Source organism: Salminus brasiliensis, chromosome 1 (assembly GCF_030463535.1).
Source record: "Salminus brasiliensis chromosome 1, fSalBra1.hap2, whole genome shotgun sequence".
Lineage (NCBI taxonomy): Eukaryota > Metazoa > Chordata > Actinopteri > Characiformes > Bryconidae > Salminus > Salminus brasiliensis.
In genome coordinates, this window is record NC_132878.1 from 25,756,508 (window position 1) to 25,775,443 (window position 18,936).

General features: G+C 39.2%; 1 protein-coding gene across 1 annotated transcript in view; it reads right to left on the reverse strand.

Annotated features, from left to right (window-relative positions):
• Nucleotides 1-8,806: 8,806 nt before the first annotated feature.
• exoc3l2a (exocyst complex component 3-like 2a) overlaps nt 8,807-18,936 on the reverse strand; it is a 31,189-nt gene continuing 21,059 nt past the window's right edge. The window contains exons 12-13 of the mRNA XM_072675987.1: nt 18,167-18,288; nt 8,807-12,552 (exon numbers count right to left, since the gene is read on the reverse strand). Coding sequence (XP_072532088.1) covers nt 12,252-12,552; nt 18,167-18,288 — 423 coding nt within the window. The 3' untranslated portion in view covers nt 8,807-12,251. The remainder of the gene's footprint in view (nt 12,553-18,166; nt 18,289-18,936) is intronic.

The following is an 18,936-nucleotide window of genomic DNA, read 5'->3' on the forward strand; positions in this document are numbered from 1 at the left end:
ACACAATGGGCCAAGGCCGTCTAAGCAGCCTAGCTCTGCTGGCCATTGAGAGGACACTGGTCCAGTCCCTTGAAAAGACGCCTACTTGGTACGATAGGATCACAGGCAATTTTCATAAAAGGGCACGGAGGGCAGAATTTTTGTTTAAACAAACTGAGAAATTGTATGATGTAAGCCGACAATGAGCTTCCCCTTTTTGAAAGACCAGCAGCCGCCACAGCTTCTTACCCTGATGCGCCCATTAATCTGGAACAGGGTAAATCTGGACTCATCAGACCACATGACCTTCCTCCATCAGTCCAATCTCCAGAGTCCAATCTTTATGCTCCCTAGCATATTGAAGATGTTTTTGCTGGTTAGCCTCGCTGACAAGTGGTTTTCTGAAGGCTACACAGCTGTTTAGTCCCAATCCCTCTGCATTATGTGTGTGGAAATGCTCTTACTTTCACTATTAAACACTATATTTCTGAGTTCTACTGTTGTTTTTCTACCATTTAATTTCACCAAACGTTTAAGTGATCGCCGATCACGATCATTCAAGATTTGATTTTTTTCCGCCCACATTCCTTCCTCAAAGATGATATTTCCCCACTGTCCTTCCACTTTTTAATAATGTGTTGGACAGTTCTTAACCTGGTTTTAGTAATTTCAACAATCTCCTTAGATGTTTTCTCTGCTTGATGCATGCCTTTAATTTTAAATATTCTGAAAAAAAAAGAAAAACACTCTAACAGGTTGGCCAAGAAAAACAACGGCGGTTGACATCACCAACAACCTCTATGGGGCAGGGGTGAAGGTATCACAATCCACAGTTCAAACAGAGCAGAAATATAGAGATTACACCAAAAGATTAAAATTCCAGGTTAGAATTCACAAAGACAGATATTGGCCTCAAAAATCCTGAAAGGTTTTATGGACTGATTTCTAGACTGAAGATTAAGCTCTACCAAAGCGATAGAAAGGCCAAAGTGTGAAGAAAGAAAGAATCTGCCCATGATCCAAAATATATGAGTTTAAATTAGGTCAAGCATAGTGTAGGTAGTGTCAGGGATTAGGCTTGCAAGGCTGCTTCTGAACAGGTCCACTATGATGTTACACATGATGGTGGCAGCAGAATGAATTCCAAAATCTACAGAAACCAATTTACACTGAAGTGCATCCAATCTAATTGGGGGGACAAACAAAGAAATGATCATGTGTAAAAACATGGAAGGTTTTAGATTGGCCAAGTCAATCATCATACCTTGACTCAGCTCTGCCCTTTATTCACATCCTGAAGAGGAGACTGAAGGAAGAAACCCCAAACACAAACAACAAGTAAAAGAAACCTCAGGAAAAGCCTGGAAAAGCATTGCGAAAGAAAAATGCCTGGTGGTCAGTGAGTCACCATCTTGATCCTAAAAGATAAGGGAAGATAATAAGCTATTATGTGGTCCATGAGTGTATCTTTGTTTTCATTCAGAAGAAAAGATTTTTCTTTATTTCTTTATTTATTAAAGAAAAGAGTACAAACAACAACTAAAAGAAGTGGAAAAAGCCTGAAAAATACATAAACCTACCCACCACCTCTTTTCGAAACTCACCAGGCAGCCAACATGCTCGTGGGGAAAGCGCTGGGTCCACAGCTCCACCACGCCAGCTAACAGACGCCTGTCCTGGCCAGCCTTGCTTTAAGAGTCATTAAGAGACTGAGACAGCATGGCACGTTGTGCTCTCTCCGACTCTGGCTGCTGATGGCCAATACTTTTTGGCAAGGATTGTATACAGTCTGGGGCATGTCATTACACACATTTTTATGCTTATGTCTGGCCACCTCTGTTCAAATAACATTTTGTGGATTCTGTAAGTGATAATCACTTGTTTTGACACAATGGGAATCGTGCAGTTCTTTTACACTGTGTCAGAATTTCATGACCAGTAGAATTGCTCCAAATTGTCTTGGAAAATCTTTTTGCTTTGACTTCCATGGAAAGTTAAGAAGGTTTTTACTTTCTCCTGAAGGCTGTTTATTACGTGTGTTGGACGTGTAGTCCACGTCTAAACTAAATTAACTAAATGACTGCCAGGAGATAAGATCTGTCTGCTAAGGAAAACACTTAATATGAACTTTCTGTTGAAGCAAGATGCCGATGAACTGAAGTTCATGGTTTGAACTGCAGTAAGAGCTTGGACACACCTACTTTACTGTTTTTCCCACAAAAGTGTTAAACAAAACAAATCACCTTCTGTTTTAGAAGATAAGTATTAAAGGTAAAGGTGCACGTATTTGTCACTGTACACTGTACAGCGAAATGTGTCCTCCGCATTTAACCCATCTGGTAGTGAACACACACATGTGTTAGGGGCAGTGAGTACACACACACACACCCAGAGCGGTGGGCAGCCAACTCCAGCGCCCGGGGAGCAGAGAGGGTAAAGGGCCTTGCTCAAGGGCCCAACAGTGGCAGCTTGCCAAGCCCGGGAATCGAACCCACAACCCTGTTATCGATATCCCGGCGCTCTAACCGCTGAGCCACCACTGCCCCTACAGCCACCACTGCCCCTACGGGGCCTCCTTTCCCTTAAATCACCTTGGCATGAGTGAAGCCTGGTTTGGCTGCTAAAAACTACTTGTTAAATGTTTTGTTATGGAAACAAATGCAGCGATTTTGTTGTGGGAAAAAAATGTGTACATATGCGTCAACTTTGCAGTTTATATGATAGTACAGTCATTGTCATTGTTGTCTCATAAATGTACGTCACGGAAAAGAGTGTATTGTGGAGATTATATTTAGTGTTTGTGTTTGTGTGTGTCAGTGTTAAGCCACTGTCTGCCAGGTTGGCTAAAGTGCGGGATGTACCGTCATAAATAAAGCACTTTGTTTATCCACGCTCAGAGACATAAACTGTGTGTGTGTGTTGTTCTCACGACTATTGAAACGTCAAAATTGTTTACCTACAGGAAAGGCCCTGTCAGTCGCCCCGATGACTGTTTACAAAGTCTGTGACATCATCAGACGTATTTATAACCACTGCCAGTGTCTTAAAGAAGCCAGAGGAAGACAGGTACGACAATGGAAAATAAACGGATATGATTATTACTTAACTACAGACAAAGAAATATTTACACAATCGCACAACTATCTCACCCTTGCTGGGTTGCACAAAGTGATTAATATCCACTAGGAAAGCAAAAGGTTGAATCAGTGGCTGCTCACCTTCCTGCATGTCCCACCTCCAGGAAACACATTTTAAAAAGATCAGGAGGAAAAGGTTCATCGTCCAAGTTCTGCAAAGCTCCCAGATCACTCTGGAGAGCTATTCACGCCTGTCAGTAGCAACTGATTTAATAGTTATATAATGGTTTAAACATCTAACATGTAAAGTATATTTCATTTCTATATATCTATATATATATAGATTCTATATATTATATAGACAAGCCTGCTATCACAGCATCTTGATTGAAACTGAAGATAGGCCCGACATCTGATGTTACTGTATATTGAGGAAAATTTGAGACTTTAAATTATAGAGGTTGACCTGATATGTTACTTGATGATGTCTTGATGGAGTTTGGGGATAGACCTGATACACTATATGGACAAAAATAATTGGACACAACTCTTAATCATTGAATTCAGGTGTTTCTTTCAGTCTCACTCAGTCCCACAGGTCTCTAAATTTAAGCACCTAGCTGAGCAGTCTGCCTTTCCACACATTAGTGAAAGAATGGGTGGTTCTAAAGAGTTTACTGAATTTCAGTGTGGCTCTGTAATGGATGCCACCATTACAAGAAGTCAGTTGGTGAAATTTCGTTCTTTTCCAGATATTCCACCATCAACCATAAACGGTGTTTCTGAAAAGTGGAAGTGTTTAGGAACCACAGCAATGAAGTGTCTGACCACGTAGAGTAACAGAGTGGGGTTGCCAAGTGCTGAGGAGCATAGTGCATAAAAGTCTCCAACACTCTGCTGGCTCAAAAACTGCAGACATCCAAACCTCCAATCCAAAACAGGGGGGGGGGCAACTCCATATTAATGTCCATGGGTTTAGAATAGAATATCATAAAAGTTCCTGTAGGTGTAATGTGTAGGTGTCCCAATAATTTTGTCCATATAGTGTATTTTTGATATATTGGTTGGATTCTAGTAATGATCAATATATTGATAGAATTTAAAGATAAATCTCATTATAAAATAGGAAGATGGGCTTGATATCTTGACATTGGAATTTTGAGGAAATTTACAGATTGGCCTGACATCTTGATGTCTTGACAGAATTTAAGGATATTAAATTGCATTTATAAAATTAGGGTAAAAGTGTTACCAGTGTTAAATCAACACTGCCTTCACATTCCATGAAGCATCACAATAGCAGGATGATGCCAAAATCCAATACAGGCTTCATCAAGATAGGCCTGATATTTTGACAGAATGTAGAATATTTAGATATCTTAAGAGATTCAACTTTTATGGTGGCTGATATTTTGATCTTTTTTGGAATTTGGAAATTAGTCTCATATTTTGATAATACCTTAGAACTGCCTAACATTTCATAAGAACTAAAGGGATAGGCATAATAATGATAATTTTACAATAACATTTGAAGATTGCATGCCATGACAGAATTTGGGGACTAATTTCTTGATATCCTGGTCGAATTTAGAGATTGCTTGATATCTTGATATTGTCATGATGGAATTTAGCATCAGTCTGCTATCATGCTATCATGGTGATGATGTTCATGACTATGGAGGCAGATCTATATTCTGATGATATCCCACTATAATTTGAAGATTAGCCAGATATTTTCATGAAATGTTGAGTGCAACTGAGGGGAAAAGGTTTTGCAGTGTCATTGCTGGGTCACTGACTGCCAAGTTGGATGAAGGGCAGGATATACAGTCATAAATATGATACTCTGTTTATTTACATCATCTAGAGTCATATAAACTGCCAGGTTGATTGGACCAGATTGGCCAAAGAGCACAGAGAATCCAAAAGCATTTATTATTTCAGTTTATTGCAGGAAATGAGTTCCTTTAGTACCACCACCACCACCCTCTTTGTATTTGTTAGAGCAGAGTTACATTTTGCTCAGTGTAATATGAAGAAAAGAAAAAAAAATACATGGTGTTTATATATATATATATATATATATATATATATATATATATATATATATATATATATATATATATAATTAGGCTATGAAGTCTACATCTTTGTTCTTTTTAATCTTTACAGCTCTTTATTACTTTAGTAATATATTATTCTTTATTCTATGTTTATTGTAATTGTATCTAAGTGTAATACTTTTTAACAGTCTGTGTGTTTGTTACATGCCATGCTTGTGTTGCTCTCACCAAGTAAAAAAATCTTTGTATGTGTAACATACTTGGTGAAATAAAGACACCATAGGGTATAATAATGCATTATAGCCAAGTCATTATGAACACATCTCAACTGTAAACTACTGTATTAACAAGAAACATGATGTAGGCAGCAGTACTATGCATGCTAGCTGCTAGGTTTTTGGCAATGTGTGTTTTTTTATATCCTGTGTGTCTGGGAAACCAATCACCGTTTTGAGTGAACAAAAGATCAGCACATTAAAGGACAAACAGAAAGGGAAAGAAAGAAAGCGAGAGTGCGTGAGTGAGTGAGTGAGTAAGTGAGTGAGAGAGAGAGTGCTAATGAACAGCGGCAGATGCTGAATGTTCTCCCTAGACTTTCCCTGTGTGGAGGTGCTGATGGTTCCCTCTCAGCGTTCAGTAATGAGAGGAAGCCTGGAACTTGCTTCTGGGAATTCCATTTCGGCCTTCCGAGATTTCACAATTTCCCCCGTTCCGCCAGGCCTTACTGATTGGGAGCGTCTGATGAATCAATTACCTACAATGCTCCCAGTGGCGGAAGACCTTACAAGATGGCTGGGCTTGATGTTTAGGAATGAGGGGCCACAGCCAACTTAAAGAAAACACTCAGGCATATACAGTACGTCCACTGCTGACCTGGACACAGTGCTAGATCGAGAAAGTCTGGCTCTTAATGCATTTTTTTAAAGCATTTCTTCTCCTTCTTGTCTGCATGCTCAACAGATTAAACACAGACTGCTGCTCAATTAACAACAGATCTTTTTTTATTGTTGATACACTACAAACACTACCATTAATACGTTTATAATCTCTGTCAGTACCAGCTACCAGTTTCAATTTGATTTTAAATTGTGTTTTAGATTAGATTTAAATTGGATTTTAATCTCTATAAAGGGAATCTCTATAAATCTCTATAAAGAGTCTCTATAAAGTAATACATGCTTAAAACATCAATTTCACTAGATATTTTAAATTTGATTTCAAATTTGATTTGAAAATAATGTAAAATAAAATATCAAAATATCAAAGCATTTTTGCTGCTGATACATGCATAATATGGTGTCATGTTTGATTTGAGTACTTGAAATGGACATAGAAATAACTTGAATCTGACAAACGAAATAATAAATAAAAAATCTATGAAAATGAACAAAGACATTAATTTTGAACCATGTTTCAACAGAATTATTTTAAAAATTAAACTCATTAAACAGGCCTGGACATAAATGAAAATAATGTGACCAAAGGGACATGTTAAATCAAGGTGTGTCTACTAATTAGCATCACAGGTGTCTACAATCTTGTAATCAGTCAGTTGGCTTATATATAGGGCTACAGGTAGTCACTGTGCTGTTTGGTGACATGGTGTGTACCACACTCAACATGGACCAGAGGAAGCGAAGGAAAGAGTCTCAGGAGATTAGAAAGAAAATTATAGACAAGCATGTTAAAGGTAAAGGTTATAAGACCATCTCCAAGCAGCTTGATGTTCCTGTAACTACAGTTGCACATATTATTCAGAAATTTAAGATCCACTGTAGTCAACCTCGCTGGATGTGGCCACAGGAGGGAAATTGATGACAAGTCAAAGAAATGGATAATATGAATGGTAACAATAGAGCCCAGAAAAACTTATAAAGAGATTAAAGGTAAACTTCAAGCTCAAGAAACATCAGTGTCAGATCGCACCATTTGTCATTGTTTGAGCCAAAGTGGACTTCATGGGAGATGAGCAAGGAGGACACCTTTGTTGAAAACGAATCATAAAAAGCCAGACTGGAATTTGCCAACCTACATGTTGACAAGCCCCAAAGCTTCTGGAAGAATGTCCTATGGACAGATGAGACAAAAATGGAATGTTTTGCCAAGGCACATGAGCTCTATGTTCACAGACAGAAAAATTAAGCATATCAAGAAAAGAATACTGTCCCTACTGTGAAACAGGGAGGAGGCTCTGTTCTGTTCTGGGGCTGCTTTGCTGCATCTGGCACAGGGTGTCTTGAATCTGTGCAGGGTACAAAGAAATCTCAAGACTATCAAGGGATTCTAGAGAGAAATGTGCTGCCCAGTGTCAAAAAGCTTAGTCTCAGTCGCAGGTCTTGCAACAGAAAAATGACCCAAAACACAGCTACAAAAAACCCCAAGAATGGCTAAAAGAAAAACATTGTACTATTCTGAAGTGGCCTTCTATGAGCCCTGACCTAAATCCTATTGAGCATCTTTGGAAGGAGCTGAAACATGCTGTCTGGAAAAGCCTGAGACAAACCTGAGACAACTGGAGCAGTTTGCTCATGAGGAGTGGGCCAAAATACCTGCTGAGAGGTGCAGAAGTTTCATTGACAGCTACAGGAATTGTTTGATTGCAGTGATTGCCTCAAAAGGTTGTGAAACAAAATATTAAGTTATGTGTACCGTAATTTTTGTCCAGGCCTGTTTCATGAGTTTATTTTTTTTAATAATTCTGTTGAAGCATGGTTGACTAGCAATGTCTAACTTTCATTGGTTAATTTTCATTGCATTTTTATTTATTATTACGTCTGTCAGATTCAAGTTATTTCTGTTTTCATTGTGGGTTTTTCTTTCATTAACCAAGGGGTACCAACAATTTGGTCCACGTGTGTATTTCTTGATTTTGGAGTATTGAGCTGTGAAGATTTTATTGATTTCGGTAACAAGAACATTCGTGAGGTCAGGATGTTGGGTGACCTCCATCCCACCTCATCTCCCCAACTCATCCCAAAAGTATTGGATGGAGCACCATCAATCCAAAAAACAGTTCCACTGCTCCACAGCTCAATGCTGGGGGGCTTTATACCTCTCTGTACATCTGTGTCAGCAGTGGCTGCAACTTAAAGCAGCTGAATGCTTTCATTCGAAGGGGTGTCCACATACAATTTGACATATAGTGTATCTTGATGAAATGTTGGTATAAGCCAGTAAATATGTGTGTATGCTTGTTTTAAGTGTGTGCATGTGCATATGTGTGTGTGTGTGTGTGCTATTCTCGGACAACGCGCTTTGTTGAACATGAAAGCGGATTGCTGTGTGAGAGAGGAAATGGCTGCCTGCGCTGGTTTGTAAACTTGGCTCTAATCGAAGGATCCGTTTGGCACCTCACAACACAACAGGAAACGCCCATTTACTCCCCGAAAAACCCTTTCACCCCCCCAAAAAACCCTTTCACCCCGAAAAGAGCTGTCCCAAAGACCCCTACACAGGCCCTTTCACCCAATAAGCCTTGTTTATCCAAAAAGCCCAGCTGATTCAAAACATCCCAATCCTTCAAAACATCCCCTTGATTCAAAACACAGTTCATCCAAAGAATGCTGCTGCCTCCTATATAAAATAATCAATATAAGACATGTTGTTTACACAAAACAATCCTTTTCCTAATAATAAGAGAACAAATGAACACACAAGTCAAATAAAAAAACTTAACCACAAGCTCTGTTGTTTAGTTTATTATACCCAGTCAATGGGATTTTTATTTTCATTCTGATATTCTTAAAGATCATCACATTTATCTCAGACAACTTCCGTCCATCTTTTAGTCAACTGTCACTGTAAGGAAATGTACATAGATACTGTAAAAGATATTGTGTAAAAAGTATTGAAAAGATATTACAGTTCCAGACCAGCAAGAATTATATGTATACTAATATTGAGACAAAAATTTTCATAAAGTAGATATTTAATGCTAACCTTATTCTGCTTTCAGGCCTGCAGCCTCTTTGTATAGGACTATCTGAAGTACTCAGCTTCTTTATCTCACTTCTAAACAATATTTGTGCATTTTCTTGAAGAGCCACTTCAACTGTTCCACTTCACAGCATTTCTCCTTGAGTGGATAATAAATCTAACTTCCCCAGATTGTAGAATCTTGGATGATGGATGAAGTTTTGCTATGACTGAGGTTTGGAAGACCCTGCCAGAAACCTTACCCTTCAAGCTTTAGCATCCCACACACACTACCGCTCATAAGCTTAGAATCACTGTTAGTGAAATCAAATCAGTGCCGCAGCAAATACATGTATATTGTCATTTTTTACATTTGATTTCAAATCTAATGTTCAATTATGTTTAAAATCTGATTTTCAAAAAAAAATAACTGTAGACACATTAAATCAATTATTATTTTTTTTAATCTGAGCTAATTTCACATTGTTTGAAATCTGGTTCAAATCTGATTTCAAATATTGTTTCATATCTGATTTCACATTTGGTTTCAAATCTAATTAAAAATTAATTAGATATTAGATTAAGATTTTTTGGGACGCTTTTTTTTGTTTGAAATTGCAGAGCAAATGCACTCAATCCTGGTCCTGGAGATCTAACACGCTGGAGAGTTCAGGTACAACCCACCTGGCTCTAAGATGCATATGCTAAGGGAAAAGCTAAACTTTACAGAATGGTAGATCACCAGCTATGAGCACCCCGGCTGTAGAGAGTTGTGTTTTGTGTTTTGTTCTTTTCCTGAATCTATGCGAAACTTGGCTGAAATTTACGACAAGCAGGTGAAGCTGCAAATGTGTATTTATTTAATTTTGTGTTACACTTTATGTAGTAGTAATGTCCGTATGAGATCTTAGGACTGAAGGCTTATACAATTTTAAACAAGAAACTTGAAGAAAATTTCAAATGAAGAAATCTTTGAGCATGAAGTTAATAAAATAATAAATTTAATATCCAGAATGCCTTCAGAATGTATTTCCAAAGTGGTGATTAAATCCTGAGGCAGATTACAAGACCATCACTATAATAATATGCAGTACTATAAATATGTAATGGAAGTGGATTATTTACATATCATTTGCTTTCCGAATTTACCAAACCATTTAAAATATATATAATATATTAAAACAAATCTAAAAGTAACTTCTAGCATCCTATTTTTAGTATTTCAGTCTGTTACGTGATTCCAACCTTTGAACGATAGTGTACATAATGCACTTACAACTACCCTTCCTTGAATCTGCTACCGCTAACCTGTACTGACTGTTCTTTCCTGAAACCTCCCTCCTTCCCAAATACTGATTACTTCCACCTTTTCATTTTTTTCTCGAGACAGAAGGAGGGGGCGTTGACATCAAGTCACAGCTAGATGCCACTCCATAACACCTCTTCTTTTCTCCCATGACCGCCCTCTACTGTTACTCCACTCCAATCTTCTGGACACATCAGTAATAAACTCAAAACCCAAGAATTTCTGGAGCTGGTTTTGAACTCGGCACAATAAGACATTCCAAACACACTACCATGAAAATCATGAAAGCATCCCCTGAAAGGGTTTCGGACAATGTCCGTGAAACATGTCTGTACCTTGTGCTGTGTTCCTCACATACATGCTCACAAAGATTAGCATTACATGACATAGAAACATTAACATGATGCTTACGCTAATCAGCCCGTGGACAGCAGCACCAAGCCATCAGCTCGCTAATGCAAGGAAGGGACTACTCACACACACACAGGCTGTTGCTTTATCATAGCAGGAACCTATAAGCACTTTTATCAAAGTAAGCGTTCACTTTTTAGATATTATTTCCCAGCAGTCTTAACAACAAAATATGCGTAGGCGCTGATGAGGTTAACTGGGATGAGACCCTGCCTCGTTTCACCAGTGCACCCCATTGTTTAGATGGACTTGGGGTGGTGCTTTGTCTCCATTAGCTGTGACAGTCACAGGGACTGATGACTTGGCAGTCAGAAAGTCTACTTCCTGTTAGCTGTGTTAATAATGGAGAGTACTTCCTGTTTGAGTCCTGCATGTCTCAAAAAAAAAAAGGGGGGGGGGAGGGGGTGCGTTTGTGTCTCTTTTCGTCTTTTTTGCTTTGCCAGATTTTCAGTCTTCCGTCACATTCCTTGACTGTGCATTTCTTCAGAGGTTGCTAGGATGTTAATGCTCAAAGAAAGACACTGCATGTTATTGCTCATATAAAAGCTATGAGGATGCTGTTCTTTGTTGACATTTGTGTGAACAGGCTCTTTAGTTCCAGGTTAAATTGTCAAATTTGTGAACTGGTTGACTTTTGTAGTACGTTGATTATGCAGGAGGTGGCTGGTTGCTAATGTATTGACTTGTTCACTGGTGTGATTGACTTGTATATAATATTGACTGATTACTGACTGATTCATGTAATATGTTGACTAGTTATCAGTTAAATTATGCTGACTGCTTACAAGTGCTATGACTTTTTCCTTCTGAAATTAATGGATGTAACATGTTTACAGGTTACTGGCTGACTTGTGTAGCATGATTACTGGCTGACTTGTAACATGTTTACTGGTTACTGGCTGATTTCTGTAACATGTCAACTTTACCGGCTGTGTAACATATTGACTTGCTACTGGCTTACTTGTGTAACATATTGACTTGTTACTGGCTGACTTATGTAACATATTTGCTTGTTACTGGCTGACTTGTGTAACATATTTGCTTGTTACTGGCTAACTTCTATTACAATGGCTTGTTACTGGCTGACTTGTGTCACATTGACTTTGCTGGCTAACTTGTGTAACATGTTGGCTTGTTACTGGCTGATTTGTGTGACATGTTTACTGGTTACTGGTGAAACATTGACTGGTTGATTTCTGTAACATGTCAACTTTACTGTTACATTGACTTTACTGATTGATTGCTTAGAATGTTTACTTGCATAACATTTTGAACATTACTGGTTGACTTGTGTAATGAGTTGACAGGTTACTAGTTAACTTGCATTGTATATTTTGTTGTGTAAGTTGCATAACTTATCGATTGATTATCGATCCTCTTGTGTAATGTATTGACTGGTTTCTCATCTGTAACGTCTTGAGTGGTTACTGGTTGACCTGTGTAACATGCTGACTTGTTGGTTCCAGACTGACTCATGTAAGATGTTGACTTGTTCACTGGTTACTGGCTGACTTGTACAACATGTTGACTGGCATCGTCTTCTTTGTGGTTTGCGCTCCTTTTGGTGTGTCTCCTGTGGGGTCGAGCGCTGGACACCCACGATGACACTGTCAGTGCAAAACGGATCAGAACAAGTCCCAGACAGGGCATGTCTGTTGCCACAGCAATCTCGGAGAACAGAGCGTGGTCCCTGGGCATATCGGTGTTGGTTTCAAAGTCCCGGACGACAGCAAGAATCTCCTGACGCTCAGCTTGCTGGACCATGCCCCTCACATTCAACACAGCGGAAACGTGCTTCCTCCTGGGAGAGAGAAGGGGAGAATATGAGAGACAGAGTGAGATAGAGAGAAAAAGATAGAGACAAAGATTGGGAAGAGGAAAGAGACGCAAATAAGACACAGAATCTCAGACAGAAACAGACTGAACTAATGAAGAGGCAAGAGACTAAACAAATTTCAATTGTTAATGTGGATTCCATAAACAGACTGAGGCTACCACTCTACCATGTGTTTCAGGACAAGAAGTGCTGACTTCCTGTTTTTTGTTGATCTATGCCAAACGAAGAGCTCCTCAATTGTTGTCCTCAATTTGATTATACAAGCCAGTGGTGTCACATTGCATTCCAGGAGGCCAACAGTGGGGCTTAGTGTTTTCCCTACTTAATGGGATGTTCAGACAAAAATTTAGTTTTTTTACAATTGCCTTCCCCCCCTCCAAATAATATGCTGGGTGCCTTGTTTTACACTGGAGCTACCCAGAGGCTTATGTAGGTAATGTAGCTAATAAGTAATAGAAGCTTCTACTTGCCAATTATCATGGTGCAAACCGGCTACCTAAAACATCCCACACTCACTTCAAACCATGTGGAGTTGTCCACTTGCTTCTGTGGTGTCTGAGACTGTGTACTGTTATCTACATGGTTGGGGTAGTCTGACCACATTGGTTTTGAGCTGTGTTTAAGATTTATATCCTGCTATAAGAGAAATCGCCTTAGCACCTTGAACTACCGTCAATGTTCCCTGTGCCACTGGCTGCAACACAAGCTAATAACAAGAAGATATCATAAGATTAGCACACACGGTTAGATCTCAACTTGGCCTCCAATGTTCCTGTTAACTGCCACTTTTTAACTACGTTACAGCGGCTACTTAAAAATGCTTTGATATTTATAGATTTCCCTGCTTTGTAGTCATCAAGTATTGTAGTTTTCAGAGCCCATACTTATAAATACCTTTATATAGGTAGAGGTATTTTTAAAGCGAATTGAAGTTTCCATCATTTGGCTTTTCCTAATGAAGATTGTGAGCACCAGCACAAGCTAATTAACGTCTGAGACCTTGGTAAAAATCTATGTGGGAGCTCAAATCTCCTGGGTTGGCCAAACTTGATGTTATTTATGACAAATATTGAACAAAACAATTCACTGATATTCTTTAAAAAGCTGGAAATGTCTTTTGGAGAGCAGTTCATCTTCTACTCACTTGACTTTCTACAGTAACGGATATTTTGACCAGGCATGCCACTGTCTGTAATTTCCTTCGGAATAAATAAAGTTCTATGTGTGTATCTGTACTGGGTGTAAATACAGGAGGGTTTTGTGAGTTGGTTGGAGACAGAGTTCAGCTGACCCAGTCCGTCAACAACAGGAAACTGCGGCAAAGTAGGGGTCTAGGGATGAGTTTGATCTCTTTAATCTGCAGTGACAGCAAAGAGAGTCTGTTCACCAGTAATCTCTAGTATCTCTCCCTCTCTCTCTCTCTCTCTCTCTCTCTCTCGCTGTGTGTGTCTGTGTGTGTGTGTGTGTGTGTGTGTGTGTTAAGAGTGTGGCACCAGTTAGTTTCCTGCGACCATGCAAGAACAGGAAGTAGTCCACAGCTACTTCCTGACTGCTGAGCCGGGTTGTGCGTCAGCAGCCAGGAGCACTGCCAGCCAGAAAATACACAGACACACTCACACACACACACACTCTGTCAGAATAGCCGGTTAGACAGATTTATGACCTATGTCAATCAAACTCTCGTCATATCCACAATGAAGATCAACAGAAACTTACTTTAGTGTTAAAAAAAAACATAAAATAAGAACAGGGTATATATATATATGCTGATTTGTGTTTGTGGATTAGGCTGATTTAGTGATGTGTGGTTGTGGTTTAGGCTGATATAGTGATGTGTGGTTGTGGTTTAGGCTGATTTAGTGATGTGTGGTTGTGATTTAGTGATGTGTGGTTGTGGTTTAGGCTGATTTAGTGATGTGTGGTTGTGGTTTAGTGATGTGTGGTTGTGGTTTAGGCTGATTGAGTGATGTGTGGTTGTGGTTTAGTGATGTGTGGTTGTGGTTTAGGCTCATTTAGTGATGTGTGTTGTGGTTTAGGCTGATTTAATGATGTGTGGTTGTGGTTTAGGCTGATTTAGTGATGTGTGTTGTGGTTTAGGCTGATTTTGTGATGTGTGTTGTGATTTAGGCTGATTTAGTGATGTGTGGTTGTGATTTAGTGATGTGTGGTTGTGATTTAGTGATGTGTGGTTGTGGTTAAGGCTGATTTAGTGATGTGTGTTGTGGTTTACGCTGATTTAGTGATGTGTGTTTGTGATTTAGGCTGATTTAGTGATGTGTGGTTGTGGTTTAGGCTGATTTAGTGATGTGTGTTTGTGGTTTAGTGATGTATGTTTGTGTTTAGGCTGATTTAGTGATGTGTGGTTGTGATTTAGTGATGTGTGGTTGTGATTTAGGCTGATTTAGTGATGTGTGGTTGTGGTTTAGGCTGATTTAATGATGTGTGGTTGTGGTTTAGTGATGTGTGTTTGTGTTTAGGCTGATTTAGTGATGTGTGGTTGTGATTTAGTGATGTGTGGTTGTGATTTAGTGATGTGTGTTTGTGGTTTAGGCTGATTTAGTGATGTGTGGTTGTGGTTTAGGCTGATTTAATGATGTGTGGTTGTGATTTAGTGATGTGTGTTTGTGGTTTAGGCTGATTTAGTGATGTGTGGTTGTGGTTTAGGCTGAGGTTTAGGCTGATTTAGTGATGTGTGGTTGTGGTTTAGGCTGATTTAGTGACGTGTGGTTGTGGTTTAGGCTGATTTAGTGATGTGTGGTTGTGGTTTAGGCTGAGGTTTAGGCTGATTTAGTGATGTGTGTTTGTGGTTTAGGCTGATTTAGTGATGTGTGGTTGTGATTTAGTGATGTGTGTTTGTGGTTAGGCTGATTTAGTGATGTGTGGTTGTGGTTTAGGCTGATTTAGTGATGTGTGGTTGTGATTTATTGATGTGTGTTTGTGGTTAGGCTGATTAAGTGATGTGTGGTTGTGATTTAGTGATGTGTATTTGTGGTTTAGGTTGATTTAGTGATGTGTGGTTGTGATTTAGTGATGTGTATTTGTGGTTTAGGGTGATTTAGTGATGTGTGGTTGTGATTTAGTGAAGTGTGTTGTGATTTAGTGATGTGTGGTTGTGGTTTAGGCTCATTTAGTGATGTATGTTTGTGATTTAGGCTGATTTAGTGATGTGTGTTTGTGATTTAGGCTGATTTAGTGATGTGTGTTTGTGGTTTAGGCTGATTTAGTGATGTGTGTTTGTGGTTTAGGCTGATTTAGTGATGTGTGGTTGTGGTTTAAGCTGATTTAATGATGTGTGTTTGTGTTTAGGCTGATTTAGTGATGTGTGGTTGTGATTTAGTGATGTGTGGTTGTGATTTAGTGATGTGTGGTTGTGGTTAGGCTGATTTAGTGATGTGTGGTTGTGGTTTAGGCTGATTTAGTGATGTGTGGTTGTGATTTAGTGATGTGTGTTTGTGGTTAGGCTGATTAAGTGATGTGTGGTTGTGATTTAGTGATGTGTGTTTGTGGTTTAAGCTGATTTAGTGATGTGTGTTTGTGGTTTAAGCTGATTTAGTGATGTGTTTTTGTGTTTTAGGCTGATTAAGTAATGTGTGTTTCCTATTTTTTTCATTATTTTTAATACTTGGTCATGTTTCCATATTTATTCCCATTTTTACAATCTTTTGTTAATTTAATAATAATAATAATAATAATAATAATAATAATAATAATATTGTATATGGTTATTATTATTTTCATTAGTTTTTAGTAGTCATACTAGTAGTAGTGACAGTATTAGTATATAACACAGGACTAGCTCAGCACCCATGTGGGCCTGTGCTGACCCTGTTGGTCCACCTAAAGCTCTGTAACACACACACACATACATACCCACACAGGGGAAGCTGGCATGGAGACTTTCCACATAGGTCTGAGTGCAGGGGAACTATTTTCAGCGAGACATTCTGACATTCTTAAGAGTTCAGGAAGGTGAAGTGTTTTGAAAAATAGCATGTGTGTTCTAAGGCAGGAAAGGGCAGGGTCAGGAGGTTTACTTATTCATGAATGGAGAGTGTCTGTGATGGACAGAGTTCTGACCCACGCGCTTCCGTCCAGCAGCTCTGCATTTCAGACAGACGTTATGTAAAATGATGAAATGTTGGGTGTTAAAGGGGTGAAGTGGAGATAACACCTGAAAAATGTGCACCCCCCCTTCCTGCCTTATTCTGTGCCCGACATCCTGTCCTGAATGCATGTGTGAGTGTGCGTAAGTGTACTTTTGTGGAAAGTGCAAGTGTGTGCATTTGTTTGACTGTACAATAGCCACTATGTGTATGCGTGCATCCATGGGTGTCAGTCAGAATTTAGTCTAAATTTGGTCAGAGGCTTTGCAGAAAGAAGGTTTTGCTCAGCGCCTGCTCTGAATGCGTCCAACCAGTGTCAACTGGCTAAATCAAACAAATCTGTCGAAGAGAACTAGCAACCAATCATAAGCTGACTGCAAGTGATAAGAGTGTGCAGTAATGAGAAAATCAAAAGCTTTGCACTGATGTTCCACCTCAACAGAAATACTGCAGTAAAGGCAGCCATCTTTCATCAAAAGCAAAAAAAATACAATTACAAGGGGAAACTGATCCATGAGATGGAGAACAGGAAGCTGTATGAACATCCCTCAGTGTGTACATCAGCAGCCCTGATTTTGCCAATATCTTTTTAAATCATTTTATTACATCAATTATGGCTTCCCCATACAGCCAGGTGCCAGGTGCTTTGAGCTACTCCTAAAGGACACACTCTATACAGCATTTGCTGACCAGCTGAGATATTCAGAAACATCACTGAAAGTAAAAGAAGTATGTGCACCGAGGCAGTAGAGTAATATTACAGCATTTTATACAAATCTGACTTAGGTTACCCAGGTTACACATTTCTCTGTCCATTTTAACTGCAGAGTTACATACTGCAGTTTCTGGCGTGTCGAGTGCAGAGACGCTATTCTCACTGCTACAAGTCAGTGGAGCATCAACATGATTTTGAAGATGTTATTTTAAGGTAAAAGGCTGCATAGTGTTTAAGATTAAAGCTTAAAATAAAGTCTTCAACCTCTTTCATCTCATTTACATAAAACTAGGATTTTATGGGACAAATCGCAGTGCTTCTTCTACACCAGAGGTTCTCTTAGAGGTTCTTTTAGCTCCAGCTCAACTCAAAAAATTTGATTGGTCTGGGTTGGCTCTGATAGCTGTCTTGAGAAAATTGTTCTGTTCTTTATCATTGCTCCAAATGAGCTTTTTGGTGACTGTTTCTTTAAAAATACAAGTATATTTACCTATCTGTCTATTTGCATATCGCTGCTGTCAAGCAAAAAACTTTTTTCTATTTTCACTGTTTTTCACTTTTTGACATAATGTGAATCTGGCAGTTGTTCTTTACATTGTGTCAAAATGACATGATAAACGGACCAATAGAAATCCTTCAAAATGCCTAGAATACAGTTTTTTTTACTTTGACTTTCATTGAAGGAATTTTCATAGAAAGTTGCCAGGTTGCAATTTTTTGCATGACAGCGACGATATGTTTGCATGTAAGAATTCCGTACCGTAAATCTGGAAACTCTTTGACCAGCACTCCCACCTCCATCTGAATGGAGGGCGTGTCCTCCAGGAGGATGATGTCAGCCAAGTGACCAATCACATTGTCCAGCCACGAACAGGTAGATTCCTGATAGAACGAGAGAGAGAGAGAGAGAGAGAGAGAGAGAGAGTAAGAAAGAGAGAGTCAGATGCCTTATATAGTTTATAAACTAAATGAGTCTCAACAGTTCTCACTATCTACTATCACCTATCAACTGTCATTGTGCAATTTTCTACACATATTTCTCCAGGCTGGATGTTGAAAAAGCCATTATTCTACCTCGATGGTCAGTGTCCAATACTGACCTCTAGCATAGAGTCTTTCAGCTGACCAGAGGAGTTTCACACCAGACTTAACTATAAATATCCCCCCCCCACACACACACACACACACACTCCGACATACCAACACACACAGTCCAACATACACACACTAAATATCCTCAATATCCTCTAAGGAATTAAAAGCTCGTTTTCTTCATTTCCACGGAAACGGTCAGTGCGAAGGAAAGCCTTCAAAGACAGCAGGCAGGAAGTGGCCGAGCGGCCGACTTCCTGTTTTCAGTTAAGATGATGGATGGGTGATTTAAGTGGAACAGAGGACAGATAACAACCACATCACACACACACACACACACACACACACACACACTCATTAAACAGCTGAGAATCTCTATGAGGATGTGAAAACATGTCTTAGGGTGTCACTTTCCCTGATCTCAGGTGTATCTGAACT